This window comes from Ceratosolen solmsi, unplaced genomic scaffold (genome assembly GCF_000503995.2).
Source record: "Ceratosolen solmsi marchali unplaced genomic scaffold, CerSol_1.0 scaffold30, whole genome shotgun sequence".
In the NCBI taxonomy this organism is placed as follows: domain Eukaryota; kingdom Metazoa; phylum Arthropoda; class Insecta; order Hymenoptera; family Agaonidae; genus Ceratosolen; species Ceratosolen solmsi.
The window spans coordinates 4,481,198-4,498,446 of record NW_011948421.1 but is presented as its reverse complement, the minus strand read 5'-3'; the positions used below and the strand labels follow the sequence as shown (position 1 = coordinate 4,498,446).

Sequence of the window (17,249 nt, the reverse complement as noted above, 5' to 3'; positions counted from 1 at the left end):
TTATTTATTTTACACTGAGAGAAAAGTATTATTTTAATGTTATTTTGTTTAAAATTTTAAATAAGCCGTAAAATAAAAGTACACAAGATATATAAATAATTTTATTTGCATGCATTTGTTGTTTGAACATCAATAATTATAGTAGTTTTATATAAAAAAATATTTATTTTCAGGCAATAGAAAGTTAATAAATAATAACTTGTGATAACTTTAAAGCAGTATGTAGAGAAGTAGAAATCGTGATCTACTATGCAAAGTAACAGTGAATAATTTATTTGATTATTTTTAAAAAGAAAATAATTTTGTGTATCATATTAAAAAAATTCTGTTAATATTTGAATTAATAGAAGGTAGAAAATTGAATTCTCGTAAATCAATTACTGTTTATGCAAAATATTTATTAAGCACATTGCAGTGTTACAGTACGAGATAAAAATAAATATTTTCAAATCCATAATGATCTGTCGAAGATTTTCCCTTGTATTACGAAAAGGGTTACATCATTTTTTTTTGCCTTTCCCTCTGCGTTATTTTTTAGATCTTATATACTCGTTATGACAGTGTAATACTTGGCTTTAGAATAATTTGTCATTAAATTATGTAAGGCTAGCTATTGCCGACAATTAATTCTTTTTTAAATAGGGGATAAGGGCGACGGCAGAGCTTCTTGAGTTATCTGATTCTGAAATTAAATTTCTTATACACATCATCTAAATAATGATCGTTTATTAATTATAATTTCTTTTTCCATAATGGTGAATAATTTCATTTCATAACAATACATAAGCAGACACATTGTTTCACAATGATGAGAACAAGCATCGCATAGATTGTAAGTCTGTCCAACCCATTCACTAGAAAATTTATGACCAATGAAGTCAACAAATTTCAAAAGTAAACTTAATTTTCATTTTTATTGAAAGGTAAAAATAAATGTGACGTCAATGCGTGGAGTTTCCATTTCTAGTAAATACATAGACATATTACAATATCGTGCATAAGAAAGCATCCAATAGGCGTACTTTAACATATGGTCAAAAGCGAATCGACGTTACAATTGATTCAAAAGTGCCATCATAAATAACGAATAACTATTAAAAAATATCTCGCTTCAAGCGCACCATTCAATACAACGTGAACGATCACGTACAAAAGTCATTTAGGAACTGAAGCGGCTCGCGCGATAGCAAAAACAACGGCGTGTGCACTTCAAACCTCCTTGGACGAATGATTTTCGCAAATATATTTTTTACATAAATTTGTTGGCCAACATATTTTACAGTCAGCCTTAGTGCACCCACATCAATACAATTATTTTCCTCGATTATATTCAAATAAAAACAATTGTATTCGGATGGATTAACAAAACTTGACCGAGAATCAAGTGAATCCTCCAAACAATGTAGATGATTTTCCCCTTTGTAAACCTATAGTTTTGACTCTGATTGATGAAAGCGACATTCTGCAGTTTAAAAAATTCTCACCTTGCTCGTGTATCATTATTCAAAAGTATATATGTAGATCAAGTAATAGAACTTTGATCACTTCGCTTATTTCACATGATTCATTGTTCGTTCTATTCATTTTATTTCCACTATTTAAAAATTTCAAATGACTTATTTATATAAACGGCTTGCGAGTAAAGCAATTTGAAAAAATATTGAAAATTTTCGACAAAGCTCTAGTGCAAATATAAGTTGAGTAATTTTGGTAAATACAATTTTCCATTTTCCTTCATTTTCTATGCTCAAGGACTTTTTTTTGATATACAACAAAACGAGCTCATACACAATTGTTACAATTCTACTTAGCATCGTGCACATTGTGTGATTTTCATTATTTGTTTATTTTCGACTGCTTGCTCCTTATTACTTCAATTAAATAATAATTAAGAATAATAATTTATAAGTATATATAAAAAAGAAAAAAATTATTTATGTACAAATCGAATGGACAAAAAGTAGTGCACATACATACGTTGCGCGTTCGAGCGCTTATCGGTGAGGCACGCACGCACGACTCCCTGATTGCTCGCGTTTATTTAAGCCTCGTAAAGAAATACAATGCGTCACGCACCTGATGTTGGTAACGTAACGCCAGCCACGCAATGCTCGTTGTGAATATATTATTTTAACATAATAATTATGATAAAATTACTGCTAATTATAACTATAATTAATCATTAATCATTATAGAGCTAATAGTAATAATAATTAATATTTATAATAGATTTTGCGTAATTAGTACTTCCGCTTCATATTCATCATACGTCTAGAATCGCAGTAGTGTTTCTTTTTTAATTATAAATAAAGTTTATCTTTGAAATAATTTTTTTTCATCATCCATTACAAAAGCACTCTCGCAGTTGTTATTGGTAAAAGAGTGAAGACAAGTTCGTTTTGGCATTGTCTACATTGCTTCAATTGTGTACGCTTACAAGCGCGGTTGAAAGTCGCCATCTAAATCAGCGGCAAAAGACCAAGGCATGAAAGCAAAAAAATGAACATATAAATATTTTAAACGTAACCTGTTGCTTTTACAAGTGTTGCATTCAATTATAATAAAAATAAATATTTACAATTTCATACATTAAATGCTATCTACTTGTTTATAATTATAATTTTTTCTGGAAATATTAACCGATAGACAAATGAAAAAAAAAGTTAATTTTTTTAGTGAAACAAATATTCTTTATTAACAATATTGACAATAATATTAATAATATGTTTGAATAAAAGTGAATAGCTTTGATGAATTTATAACAATGCATATGCAATATAACTCTATATTTACTAAAAAAATGCACCATTAAAAAAATAATTATAATTTATATCTTTCAATTTATATCTACAAACATAAATTTTTATAGGGCAACTTGATATATGAATTATCTTAGTTTTAATAAATATAAATGACTGATAATTTAACACTCGTTCATATAAATTATTTAAGTAAGAAAAGGTATTTATGTGCTAGTTACAGATTTTTAGCGAGCTGAAATAGAGAAAATGAGGGCAAAGCCCTGCCCAGAAAATAATTATACTACAAACAGTTTAAGTAACTTAGTACTCATAGATGTAAATTGTTAAACTTTGCAATATATGGTAGGATAAGAACATTAGAACATTAAGTGCTGTGTAGCAAACTACATTTTTAACTGAATTTAAATTGTTAATATAATTAGAAACTTGTTCACTACAATTTATTTTTTCATCTAGAAATTTTTTAATATTAGAGACTCAAGTGAAAATATCTAAGATTCACACAATGTATTTATAGCTCATGAAAAATATACTTATATAAACAATAAAAATAATTCACTTTAAAATCATTAAAGCCAAGTCCTACATAAATTGTTGATATTAAAGATAATTAAAATTCTTTGTCATCAACCTTTAAACCTTTTATTTCACGAATAGATGCTGCTAAGTTTAACGCGGATACTTCCAATTATTAAAATAAAAACTATAAAATTTCTCTTATATTTACATCAGTTTAAAATACATCAGTTTAAAACAGTTTGCGAAACATTTAATGAATCTAATATAAATATTGTCATCAAAATAATATTACTGATATTATTAAGATAAATAGTGAGAGAAGATATCTTTAGATTAAATCTACTAATAACCTGATATTAATAAAACAATATATTACAAGCAATTGTTCCAATAAGTTGCTCAATTCTCAACAAAAATTTGGTGTTAGCATTCGATTAAAATTACTTTTAATTACTGTAAATCTGAATTACGGATTTCTACGAGCTTATATGTGTAACATAACCCTTTAGAAAAAGAATGTATCATTTATATTCCAATACAAATTTAAGATCTTGTATTAAAATTTTTGCTTTAATACTAATTTTTGGATGATAAATTTTTAATAAAAATTAAAATAATTCATTTTTTGTATTTTTTTTTTTAAAAATCTTATATGCGAAATTTAGAAAAGGGTGAATATTTTGAGAAAGAAAGCAACGAGCATTGTGGTCAATTTTATATTACTAACTCAATGAAATAAAATATACTGTCAAAATGAATCTGGATAAAGAAATATTTATACATTTTTTACCATCAAAAATATTTAAAATAATTACAAAGGACAGAAAATAAAGTTTGGAAAAGTGAAAATAATTTTGTATTATAAACACTTATATTTATAAATTAAATTATCCAGTAAATTTATTTTGAAGTCCAAAGATCAATGAGAAATAAAACAAATTTTATAGATTAACAAAAATACATATATTATTATAATTATATGTAAAGTTCTTCATATTATAATTGAAATGAAAATGAAAGAAAAATAAAAACCTCTACTCTTTTGTTGTCATATCTTGCTCACCTCGGCAGCAGATCTTGATCGCATTGAGATTACTCATGTGATGTTGACCCGCTCTAATGGGTTTGGCGATCTGTGCACTTGGGCCACGGCGCGCTAAGTTCTTTTGTCTTACGGCTTCTTTGATCCTATCAACCTCATATTGATAGCGTTTACGATCTCGCATAGCACCCTCTTTTGCATCACGTAGAGCCGTTTCCAATGCTTTCACCCGTTCCATCGTTGCACGCAACCTCTTTTCAAGTTTTGGCAATTCGCAACGTAAATCCGCATTGTCTCGTACCAATTGCTTATGCACCTACCAAAATATCAATATGAAAAAAAATTAAAAAAAAAATTATTGCAAATACGAGTATGTCTTAACTACAAAATTGTACTATAATTGAATACAATAATTATTATATAGTTTTTATTTATATATTAAACATGACTTTTATTTCTTTTAGATAATACTTTCTCATTTAAATATTTTTCAATATTATTAATTAAATTTAAATAATCAAATTTATAACAAACATAGAAATATAAACAAAATTACGCATACAGTTGTTATTTATGTACTAAACAATAAAAATCCTAAATATGTATAATGTAATTAATGATAACTTTGACAAAAAATTATTTTTTAAATATAAAATAAAAAATTAATTATTCTTTGTTAACGTTTTATATTAATATTCTATTCTATTAATTTTAATAATGTTATAACTTTTGTACATGGATTTTACATACCCAACAAAATTGTTTCAAAGACTAATTTAAATATTTAAAAGCACCTTTGTTAACTGGTCAAGATTATTTTCCAAGAAATTAATCTTTTGTCGCTGAGCCAAAGAACCACCATCGTCTTCATTATCCTCAGCAATTATTGATTTTTTAATTCTAGCTTGGAGGTCTTGTACAAAAAGTTTTCGTAAGTTGTGTAGTGTTTGTAGCTCTTTAGAAACAGTATCTTCTAAACCTTTCAGATCTTTTCTTGCCTGCAATAGAAAATATAAAATTTTACTATATATTAAGTTCAACTTTATTTGAATTGTAGTGTTTAAATTGTGAATAAATCAATAATTAAGAGAATTTCTTTAATGTGTTTATACCATTATTTATTAATTAATGTAAATTTTAGAATACCTGTTCACGACGTTCATTCATTAATAAAAGTTCTTGTAATTTGACAGACTTATCGGACTCTTCTTGCTTCAACCTTTCATAATCTGCTTGCATTTGTTGATGAGCCAAAGTGAACTTTTGGTTAATATCTTTTAATTCGCTAATCATTTCTTGTTTTTCAGAGATTTCATCTCGTAATGTTGCAACCTAAAAATATTTAATATTTTATTGATAATTTTGTTGAATTTTATAATTATAAAGTGATGTAAATATGATGTTATTATATATGTTTAAGTAGTCTCGTAATTATTTTAAAATTAATTTTCTAAACTTTCGTATATTTTATATTTATTAAAAATGCAAAATATATCAATTTACATTATTCATGAAATAATAAAATTAATTAGTTAAAAACTAAAAAATATATAAAATATTAACAATGAAAATAAATAATATAAAATTTTGATCTTTAAATTCTTTAAAATGTAATTATATTTTTTATTATCTTTTTAAATATTAATAAATGTAAAATTTGATTCTCTTTAAAATACTACTAAATATTTAACAGCAGTATTATACTTTGTTTAAAATGATTTAAAATGATATACTACGTTTTATAATTCATTAAATAGTTCTTATACCTGTTTCTGATGCGCGTCCCTTAATTGGTCCATTTGTTCTTCAAGTGCCAATCTCATTTTTGTAGCGGCTTCTTTTTCCTCAGCTTTTTCTTTATTGCTAACAGCCTGTACCTGTTCTGCAGCCTTAAGCTTGGCACATTCTTCGCGCATAGCATCCACATCCTCTTCTAAGGTACGCTTGCGAGCTTCAACTTCCTTCATTGTTTCAGATAAAGTTTGCATTCGTGCTTCATGTTGTGAAATTAGTAGCCGACATTCTGCGAGCTCTTTTTCATACTCGGATACCTGATAATTTAAAATTCATAAAATGATATTAAACATCATACGTTAATATCTAACTGGGTTTCCTGTAGTTTGCTAATAATGCAATTTACAATAATGTAAAAGTTAATACAACTTCAACAAACTTTGTTTATTTTAATATTAAAATTTAATTAATAGTGATATTAAATAGTTAAACCTAAAATGTTTAACCATATTATGTATCCTCTCTGCAACTTATCTGAAAATAATATTGATATCACAATAACTTTATCTTATATTGTTAAAAAAATAGACGCTAGAAAATTAAAAGAAATTAAAGATAACAATATAAGATAGTCATTATCATTATTCGCTGAGATTAATAAAAATAATTAAACTTATAAAAATTGAAGCAATAGCAACTTTTCTATGAAAGAAAAATTGGAGTAGATTCAATAAGAAAGACCAAAAATTGTAAACGAGATAGTAATAATGAGAATAAAGAATTATAGTCAACGTTCCAATATCAGGTATATATTTAAACCCAAATAGACTGATAATTCAGTTTGTTATTATTGTATAACACGAAAAGCAATAAATCAAATTAGAAGAATTTTTGCAAAGTATTGGTACCTGTAACTATTGATATACATATTGTGAATAACCAATCATTATTATTTTATTATTATTTTATTTAATATAATTTAATTAGCCGTTCAAAATATTGCAATAAAAAAAAAAAAAAAAAAAACAATAAAAAAATTCGATTATATTTTTTTATATTAATAATCTGTTAAATCAATTAAATTAAAACCATTTCTTTATATTATTACATTTTACATGCATGAAATCTAAATCAATATTTTTGTATGTTTGCACGTGTGTATATATAAATATATATATGTACTTATTAATTGCAAATTCAGTAAATAGTTTATATTAAATACATTTAAATGATTGTCAGATAAGAAATTAGAAATAATAGATATGCTTACCTTTTTATTACAATCCGATTGTGAAGATTCCAGCCCTTGACATCTTTGAACAAGATTTTTAACTTCTGACTTCATCTTGCTAATATAAAGCCTAGCAACAGTAAATTCCTCCTCAAGCTTACCATTGCCATCGGGTAGTACTTTAAGATTTTCATCACCACCAATGGCTACACAGATCTCCCCAAGATCTTTGATCAGATTCGTTAACATCTCAGCAATACGTTTGCGCTGATGAGTTGACATGTCACGAAGTTGTTGCAGTTCTGAAGCCGTTGAGTTAAGGGCAGCTTGCTTATCGAGTAATTCTTCTGTCAAAACCTCTTGCTCCTTGTTTTTCATTTCAACCTTAAAATATCGATAGAAAATATACATTTACGAAATTAATCAGCTACTGTAAAAATGCTATTTTTAAAACTAAAATTTAATTATTATTGAACTAATAATAATCTATTTAATGAAATTATTTGTCTCTAAAGTATTCTTAATTTTTCTATTAATTAATGAAAAATATGTATTTTTGATTAATTAATTTTTAGATAATTAAAATATATAAATATAATTGTGACATCACTTATTTGATGTATTTATTAATCATTGATAATCAAGATAGCAAAAATAAATAGAATTAATATCATTCTGCATCATATGTCAACAATTTGAATCTAATGTTTATTTTATTAAATAGTTAAAGTTTCATTTTTATGTGTGAACAATTATAGCGAAGATATAATTTTAAAAGGTCATAATATATTAGTATATAAATTAAATTATACAAAAATATATCATACAAAAAAATTATTTATTAGTTTTAATCTAAGAATAATTTCATTTTCTAAGATGTGGGTATTGAAATTGCATGCAAAATTTTAGTACACCATGAGTCTATTTTAAAATTTATAATAAAATTTAAACATCTTTTCATTATTCATTAATATATTATATAATACAGCTTATGGTTCGTTTAATTTTTATAAAACCAAATTCTTATTTTTTATAATCCTTACCTCTTGTGATTTCTGGTCATAATTAACGGCTAGTTCCTCAAGAGCTTGAAGTACTTCCTTAACTTCTTCCTTTGCACTTTCATTCTCTTGCTGAATCCTGGTCATTTCTTGTTGAAGTTGTTCGTAATCTCGTCTTGCACTGGCTATTAATTCTTCTTGTTCTTCCATCTGCTCCTTCAATTTTTCTACAAACTGTGATTGCTGATTTATTTCTTCATCTTTGTCATCAAGTTGCTGATACAAGCGTTCACGTTCTTCTTCAAGTTTCTGACGTTCTTCATTTGACAATGATCCAGCCATAAGGCCACCTCCTGGTGTGGCAGGCATCGGTCCATCATCCAGTTTAACTGCATTGTTTTATTTCGAATATATTTATTTGTATTAATAATTATTTGTAAAAATATGAAATAATAGTATGAATAATAAATGAATGTTTATATTTTTATTTATTGAAACTATTAAAAATTGTGTGATAATAGTTCTGTCAAACGTCATAAATAAGTCTTGTACATTTATTTAATGAAAATATGTACAAAGATATATGTTAAATAAAATGTAATTTACCTTCAACAGTTGGTGCAACAGGAGTTGTCACATCTGGACCATCCTGTAAACTAAATTGTTCTTCTGGCTTAACAGTTTCACCTTGTCGCCATCGTGACAGTTCTGATTCAAGCTTTTCCACTTTCCCACGTAATCTGGCTGCTTTCTCTTTTTCACGTTCGTATCTTCGTTTCCACTCTTCAGCTGTTAGCTCCTCGTTTACACAGACGACATTTTTAATTGTTTTCGCCCGTTTTCCTAAATAATAGAATTAGTTGCAAGTTATGTCAATGACCTTTCATTATTAAAATTATAAAATGATCATGCATTATATATTTTAAGCTATTAAGCATAAAATATAATGTAGATATACAGCGTATATACATTAATTTTCATTTTACAAAAAATTTCTTGATTTATGTAGTAATTAAATAAATGAACAATAAAATAAAAAGTAAAAAATTAATATCCCAATTAGCAATTAAAATAAAAAATTATACTATATTTTTGGTATTAGATCCAATAAATTCGTAGTATACAATAGTTGTTTTAAATGTTGTTTTATACATAATTTATTTGTATACAAAAATTTACTTACATAAGAACATAGTTAGTTAAAAAGTTAAAATTTTATTTTATTAGAAATTTTTCTGCCATTGTTCATTAATTGGTTGTCTATAATTAATATAAAAATCTTTATTTAAAGCTAATTTTTGTAATATTTTATCTAAAACTGAACATTAAAATATTTTTAAATATCAGATAAGATTAATGAATGTTACAACTGTATTGATAAGTATAAACAATATTTAATACTTGTATTGTATTATAAATATAGTCAGCCAATAAAAACAATTAAATAACACAAAAAACAAATTATTATTTATTACCAAAGTCCAGAGTTGACTTTGTTTCAGATTCGTTGAAACTAGCAGGTGAACAGCAAATGATAATTGTTGTCCTTGCATTCCCACCCAATGACTCTTGCAGGATCCGCGTCAATTTCGAGTCTCTATATGGTATGTGCGTCTTATTACCATCAGCCAAAGCAGAGATGACGTTGCCAAGTGCTGACAGCGATTTGTTAATGTTTTTTGCCTCGTCAAGTACTGTACCTTCTGCTCCAGTCTTTGACACTTTTTCTGAACCAGCTAAATCTACTAAGTACAATTTTCCAGACAATTTCTTTTGGTTTTCTAAATTCTCCTGCTTAACATTAATAAGAAAGACCGAATGCGATCGTGAGCTATGCTCATTCATATTCGTTACAGCTATGTGACGATTTGACTTTCCTTCCTCTATCACTTCGAACACTTCCTCTGGACTAGAGACGAAACGTTCTGTTGCACCCTTAACGAAAGGCACCCGATTCTTATCTTCATGTACACTAAGATTGACTTTCGAAACTAATAAATCAAATATAAAAATTTTAAATTAAATAGATTAATTTATATTTAATATTTTTAAATAACAAATTCAACATTATCCTACCATCTAATAAATCTCGGATTTTATCCATATATATTTCAAAATATGAGACTTTAATATGAAATTCTAAATTTTCTTCCATTCCATAGATATGATTGAAGATGTCATTAACAATTCGAGGAATGATTCCCTGTTTGTTTGGATCTCCGATGACTCCTTCCATTGTATGGGTTTTTCCTAAATATTAAAAATTAAATTTATATATAACTTATTTTTTATGTTGAAATTATAGAACATTAATATTATTATATTTGTTTTTTATTTAATAAAAAGTTTTTAAAATACTTTTTAATTAAAGAAATATATATAAATATTATATCAATAAAAATATTAAATATATATATTTAATATTAATAAGTATTCATATAAAATCGTTAATTATTGTAATTTATATTCAAAATATGAAATAGAATGAAATACTTAAAAAAAACAATTTAACTAACTTATTCAAGTAATAATAGTTTTCAGATACCTGAAGAGGTTTGTCCATAGGCAAATATGGTTCCATTATAACCAGCAAGAACATCAGTAACAATTGATTTTGCTGCTTCATTATAAACTTTATCCTGTGTTGCATTTGGCTTGAACACTTTATCAAATAAATAAACTTTGCCCTAAAATTTAATCAGTTGAATAAGAAATTTAGTAAATGATAAATATAATAAATATATAATCAGCGCATGAAATTATAATATAAAATTTTCAAAATAGTTAAAGTTTTTTTTATTAATTTTTCAGAAGTATGCAATGATATATAAATATATATATATATATATAAATACATATATAATACATATAATAATAATACATATATAATACATACATATATATATATATAAATATATATTTAAATACATATATAAATATTTGATAATAAAATATAAATAGAAAATATGAATAAAAATATGAAATAGTAGAATTTAAATACTTGAATTAAAAATTTGTTTTTTAATGGAATAAAATAGTATTTTTTATAAATATTAAATAAATTATAATAAGTATGCATGGTTATTGCATACGTAAATTTATGTGTTGCATTTAAGATAAACAATTTTTTAAATAAAAATTGTATAATTAAATTTATATCCAATTAATAAAAAATCATTAGAAAATATATATTTTTTATAAAATATATCTTATTTCAAATTAATTCTGCTTTGATTCAGAAAACATGATTTATTTTATTTTAAAAAATAAATGACAAAACTCATAAAAAATTTAAAGATAAAATTAGTAAAACATCATAATTTGAAAAATTTTAATATATTATATATTTATTATAATACATAAATGTATACATACACCAATAGAAATGCAGTTTTCATCACCACCAGATGGAAATTTAACAACAAACTTGGAACCAGCCTTTTCTTCTGAGTCATTTAACGGCCGAAATCGACACACTACTTTAATACTATCCTCAGCAGCGATTTCTCGCTCGCGTGGCGCATCCGCAGCCATTCTTCAATCTAAAAATTAAGATCAATAATTTGTATTTATTAAAATATTTACAAATACTGCATTCAATATACAATGTGTTACATTAAATTTCATTTCTATTTGAAAAAATATATATAATTTATTACATATGAATAATGTAGCCTAATGATAACTAATTATAACTAGTAATAAATTTTTATAATATATATATATATATATATATATATATATATATTATGTAATTAAAGTTTATAAGCTCGTGTTTTACTCAAATTTTGTAACAAATAATAAAGTATAATTCAATTATTATACCTATAAACAAGTCATCGATAAATTATTTGCAATCATTTATATGGAGTACAATTCAGTAATTTAACTGCTCTAGATAAAACAAACTATAATTGCAACTACTATTATTAATTCGTTTTATAATTATGTTACAATTTTATTGGTTGATTAAAATTATTTTACTATAAAGTAAACAATATCTAATATGAAATAAATGTTATAAGCAAATCCTATTCAATAAATGTCAATTATTAATGTTATATTTTTTAAATTATCCTAGTGCTACTAAAGAAAGTATCCTACTCAAGTACATTACAGTTTTACCTAAAATCTGATCAATTTATAATCTACAGCGTACAATATTGCAACTTCATAAAATATCAAAATTGTAAGAATAAAATTTTATAAAATTTTACATACATAAAATTGAGTTTTATCATTAAAACAAAAATACTCATTAATTGTTTTTTATGTTACAAATAAATAATTACATAAATAAAAAATATAAATATTTAAAATTTCTTTTAATATATTTAACCTAAACAAAAATATTAAAGTAAAACTTATTATAATTTAGCAGTATTCTGTATTACCTAACACATTTTTTTTTTTAAGCGTTACATTATTACCCAAATATAAATTTAAATTCAATTTATAAATAAATACAATTTCATGTTAAATTTTCAGTTATTATTTAAACAATAGATCAATAAATTAAAATAATATTCAACATATTTAATTATTATCAATCGAAAATTAATGTTTTTATAATTACAAACTTCTGAAGCTTATCAAATATTTTTAGATTGTTTTAATTACATGTAACGGCATTAACAGAATAGTCATTAGATATTACAATATTAACTACTTATTAAATTATGTATTTTAAAATATTCAGCACTGTTATCTCTTTAGAATTTATGAAATATTATATATCAAATATATGCATCAATGAAGAAAATCATCCAAGGCACCATAGAATATCACATGTTAAAAATACTCCAAAAGTTTCTCCAAAATCTCCACAGAACCAATATAAGAGAAGCAGCAGTACAAAAAATTACAATTTTACAATATTCAGTGGTATTAAAGTTCAAGAATATTCCTTAACAATGATAATTAAAAATGAGAAGCAGTAGTAATTAATCAAATCTTAACAAAGAGGGAAAACTTTCGTCGACTACACACACATAAACGTGAACATACAGCTATATAATAATCCAAACGTAAAAGGCAATATCTAATGGAACAATCACCCGTGGTGCAACACGTAAGCTCTGATTATACCGCATGCACTAGTACAATGTACTTTACCAAAATATTTTTTCAGAGCATTAACAATTTCTTTTTTTCTCTTTCTCTTATTCAATACACGAAGGCGATCGATTGGGCACTTGGTGATACACGCCAATTGTTCGCTTTCTCTCTCTCTCTCTCTCTCTAATAATTCACAAAGATTCACATTACCTGGATTATGTGTGCGTTTATGTAAATTTCTACGCAGATTCGCAGATAAGAAGCGGCGGCAACAGCGGCGGCGGCGACGACGACGACGACGACGACGACGGCGACGGCGACGGCGACGATAATAAAACGGATTCAAACCGCAACATGAAGGAGATTTCCTTTCGTTGTCAAGTGCGTGTATGAACCTCTTACTCTGTCTGTCTGTCTGACTGCCTGTCTGCCTGTTTCTCTCTTTCTCTATTAATCTATCTAACGTATTCTCTCACTTTTTCATGACGTACTAATGTATGTATGCGTACAGAAGTACGAATCGTGTTCTTTTCTTTCTCTCTTCATCTACGAAACCATTTCTCTCTACTTTACAGTTCGTACTCTGCTCCTGCACAAACTCTGCGGGGGCGGTGTATGGGCTACGTAAGATTGCGACTCCTTGCGGGAGCTCTACTCCCTCTTTTTCGAGTAATATTGTGCGCGATCCCTCTCCCTCTGGTTCACTCACTCGCTCTCTCTCTCGCTCTCTCTCTCTCTCTCTCTCTCGCGCGCGCGCGCGCTCGCTCGCATAACCGTGCTCAACGTACACAAAGAGAGAGAGAGAGAGAGAGAGAGAGAGTGTTTCGCTCTCAAAACAGAAGAGACCGTCAACGAAGAGCGTATATTCGAAGCAAGATGGCTGACTGGGCGCGCTCAACCGCAAGCACACACACCATGCACGTTTGCGCGGCGCCAAAGTAAGTGCGCGCGCACCCGCGCAACTGAATAATTGTTTAGAATTCATCTACACAAGGCATTTATGCGCGCGCGAGCTGAAAAAGAGGCGATGGGACGTAGCTAGGAATAAGAGAAGAGGTGTTCCTTAAGTCATAACGGGAGAGAGTAAAATCGCGTATCTGCGACATGCAGTTCCTCAGTAGATGTATATAAATGTAACTGAGAGGCTTTCTTGCTTGCTATTGCAGAGTCTGGCTCTAAAAGTGTGCTATATAATCTTTCTGCATCTCTCTTGCAACATCACCCCAGACCTATATATCTAACATCTTTTATTTTATTTTCTAATGAACTAGATTAGGATTACCCGAATTAGAAAAGCTTCGATTTCATACTTTAAATATGAATATTTAGTATGAAATTAAACACGGGATCGATTAATGTCAGTGGTTATTGTTTCACCGCACACGCTATTGCAAATGTTAAGTTTCGTTAAGTGATACATACTTGGTCAATATTTCTGTCTACTTCCCTCCCTCCCTCGTGTGCGATCGCTCGCTCACTCACTTTCTCGCTCTCTTTCTCCTACACTCCTTTTATGCCTATGTAAAAACACAAATATCTAATTTTCACGAGTGAGTCATAAACTTCAAATGTCTACTAAGCATATTGCAAGACTTTCAACATTGTACGTAGTATTATTTATTTACTTCTATTAATAATAAAATAGATAGCACGGTAATAATCTAATATTTTGTCATATATTTCTTATTATTTCCATACTTCACAATAATGCTTATTCCATTCAATCGTTAAAATAATAATGTCCTTATCTATATTGAAGTTTAGATTTACATGCTAATTTTTTAACGTACTATTTTAGGCCTCCGGTGTGTCCTACGAACAGTGATGAATGTTTAAAGAAAGTGATATGGGACGTGGGTGCGTGCATGTATGATCACGCGTGCGCGTAGGTGCATGTGCGTACCTGCGCACGTGTATTCGATAGGAACATCTACCTAAAAAAGGTGCGTTTAAACAATATCTTTGAGAATTGGCATTACCAATGATCAATGGGGAAAATAGTAAATCTTAAACAAAAGAACGAAGTAGAGATAATAATGTAAATGCATCGAATTCTCACACACGTTAAGATACACCGAAATATATACGCTCTTTTCCATTTATAATAGACGGATATGTAGCGGAGCAGGCGACTGGGAGGAAGTAGGTTGGATAGAGTAATAAAATACCATTCTAAACTCAGAAAGCCCAAAAACGAAAACTTAATGCTTCACTTTTTTACGAGATTATTATTTGGTCACCAGTTTTTTAAGAATAAGATTACTTTTTTTTATGTGTTTTGACAAAGGTTATTTTACCATCTAACAAAATTGTTTCATATTTTTTGTAAGTTTAAGATTTTTGATAATAGTATATAATTCGAAGTTTTTCGAATTAACCACTAAGCAATTATATAAACATCTTGATTTATGTTTTTTTTTTTAAATTCATACTTATTTAATAAATTTCATCTACTTATAATGATTTCTTCAATATAATAATTTCTAAAAATCAACTATTAATTTTTCAATAATATACAAAAATAACTTAATTTATGCATTCACGGAATTTTATCATATAATTTATGGTTTTTTACAAATCTTATAGTAATTATGATTTTTCACTTTATTACAAATAATTTTATATAAATGTAATCATCATACTAAATGTTTGAAGTCTAAATTGATTATGGTTTTTATTTATTAATAAAAATTAATACAGAAAAGTTAATTACGAATAATTATTATTGTAAAAGGTTTAGTAAATTATTTTATTTATTTAGAACATGTTCGTTACAAAATTATTTCAAAGAATGATTTATTAAGATGGAAATAAAATAATCTATTTAATAGAGTTATTTAAACGTTCAATTTTATGTGAAAATGAATATCACTAAACACTGAAAATATTTTCATAACTTTCAATAAGTTATTTGCTTCACATTCTTATTATATTAACCCATTTATTATTTAAATATTTATAAAATAGGTAATTCATATTTGAAAATGTCTAATATATGAGATTAATGTAACTGTGATAATAGCATAGATTGAACAACATATATTTATTAGAATCATAAGTTTTATTGATATTTTTCTAGAATTATATTAATTTAAAATCGAAACTAAAATCAATTTCACAGTTTTCTATTTGATATTCAAAGTATAATATACTGTAATGATTAATAGCGTAAAGAAAGAAGTATATAATTGCATAAATAAAAGAAACTTTTATTTATTACCTTGTGAATCATATGTTCTTTAATTAGAGTTTGTGGTTTTTGCTTCAAGAATTAAAGTAACAGAATGCACATGAAAATTATTCTCTCTCTCTCTCTCTCTCTCTCTCTCTCTTTCACTCTTACATTATTAATTATATTTAATAAATTCAAATTATTTAGATAAATTTATTGTAAATATCGATTAAAATTATATTACAATAATCTACGTCCATATTATACAATAAATATTTATGAATGTTTTTATTACATTTGATATTATATTGAATGTATTGAATATTTGAAAAGAGCCAAGAAAAAGATAAAGGCAAATAGATATAAACGAAGAAGCTTATCAACATTTGGACTTGGCCGATCTTGATTATCTAATAAACTAGGCTTTGAAAAAATCAGATATAAATTTTAATATATTTTTGAAATAATAATATGCATACGGTTTTTTTCGATATAAAATATTGTTATTTACTTTCTTAGAAACATGGAATAAAAAATGTGTTTATAATTGAATTAGACAACAGTGGTGTTTACTAAATAATGTACAAGATAAAGAAGTAAAATTGATAAATGTGCAATTCAATTTATAATTTTATAAAATGCTATGAGTATCCAGTAAATTGTTTCTTATAATTATCTTTATTGTTTAACTTAATTTTATAGAAATTATATTTGTAAAATAAATATAGTT

General features: G+C 26.4%; 1 protein-coding gene across 3 annotated transcripts; it reads right to left on the bottom strand.

Moving 5' to 3' along the window:
* Positions 1-590: 590 nt before the first annotated feature.
* Positions 591-15,158, bottom strand: LOC105361398 (kinesin heavy chain). 3 transcript variants are annotated; one of them, XM_011498561.1, is made up of 13 exons: positions 15,138-15,158; positions 11,665-11,831; positions 10,835-10,976; positions 10,366-10,539; positions 9,765-10,280; positions 8,896-9,132; positions 8,332-8,678; positions 7,328-7,672; positions 6,090-6,374; positions 5,470-5,655; positions 5,118-5,321; positions 4,314-4,639; positions 591-2,459 (listed from the first exon to the last, which is right to left on the bottom strand). In XM_011498561.1, the coding sequence occupies exons 2-12, from the start codon at positions 11,821-11,823 to the stop codon at positions 4,316-4,318; spliced, it is 2,919 nt and encodes a 972-aa protein (XP_011496863.1). In that variant the 5' UTR covers positions 11,824-11,831; positions 15,138-15,158; the 3' UTR covers positions 591-2,459; positions 4,314-4,315. The 3 variants fall into 3 exon arrangements, with proteins under 3 accessions (XP_011496863.1, XP_011496862.1, XP_011496864.1); XM_011498560.1 differs by lacking the exon at positions 15,138-15,158 and adding an exon at positions 13,558-14,064; XM_011498562.1 differs by lacking the exon at positions 15,138-15,158 and adding an exon at positions 13,558-14,064 and having other exon boundaries at positions 4,345-4,639.
* Between the last annotated feature and the right edge of the window lie 2,091 nt (positions 15,159-17,249).

Bases quoted from the DNA above. Each gene is read 5' to 3' on its own strand.
- LOC105361398 (XM_011498561.1), bottom strand. From the start codon at position 11,823: ATGGCTGCGGATGCGCCACGCGAGCGAGAAATCGCTGCTGAGGATAGT. The intron at 10,540-10,834 runs GTATCTGAAAAC...TTTAATATTTAG, and splicing joins CTATGGACAAACCTCTTCAG to GAAAAACCCATACAATGGAA. The intron at 10,281-10,365 runs GTAGGATAATGT...TTGATTTATTAG, and splicing joins AATCCGAGATTTATTAGATG to TTTCGAAAGTCAATCTTAGT.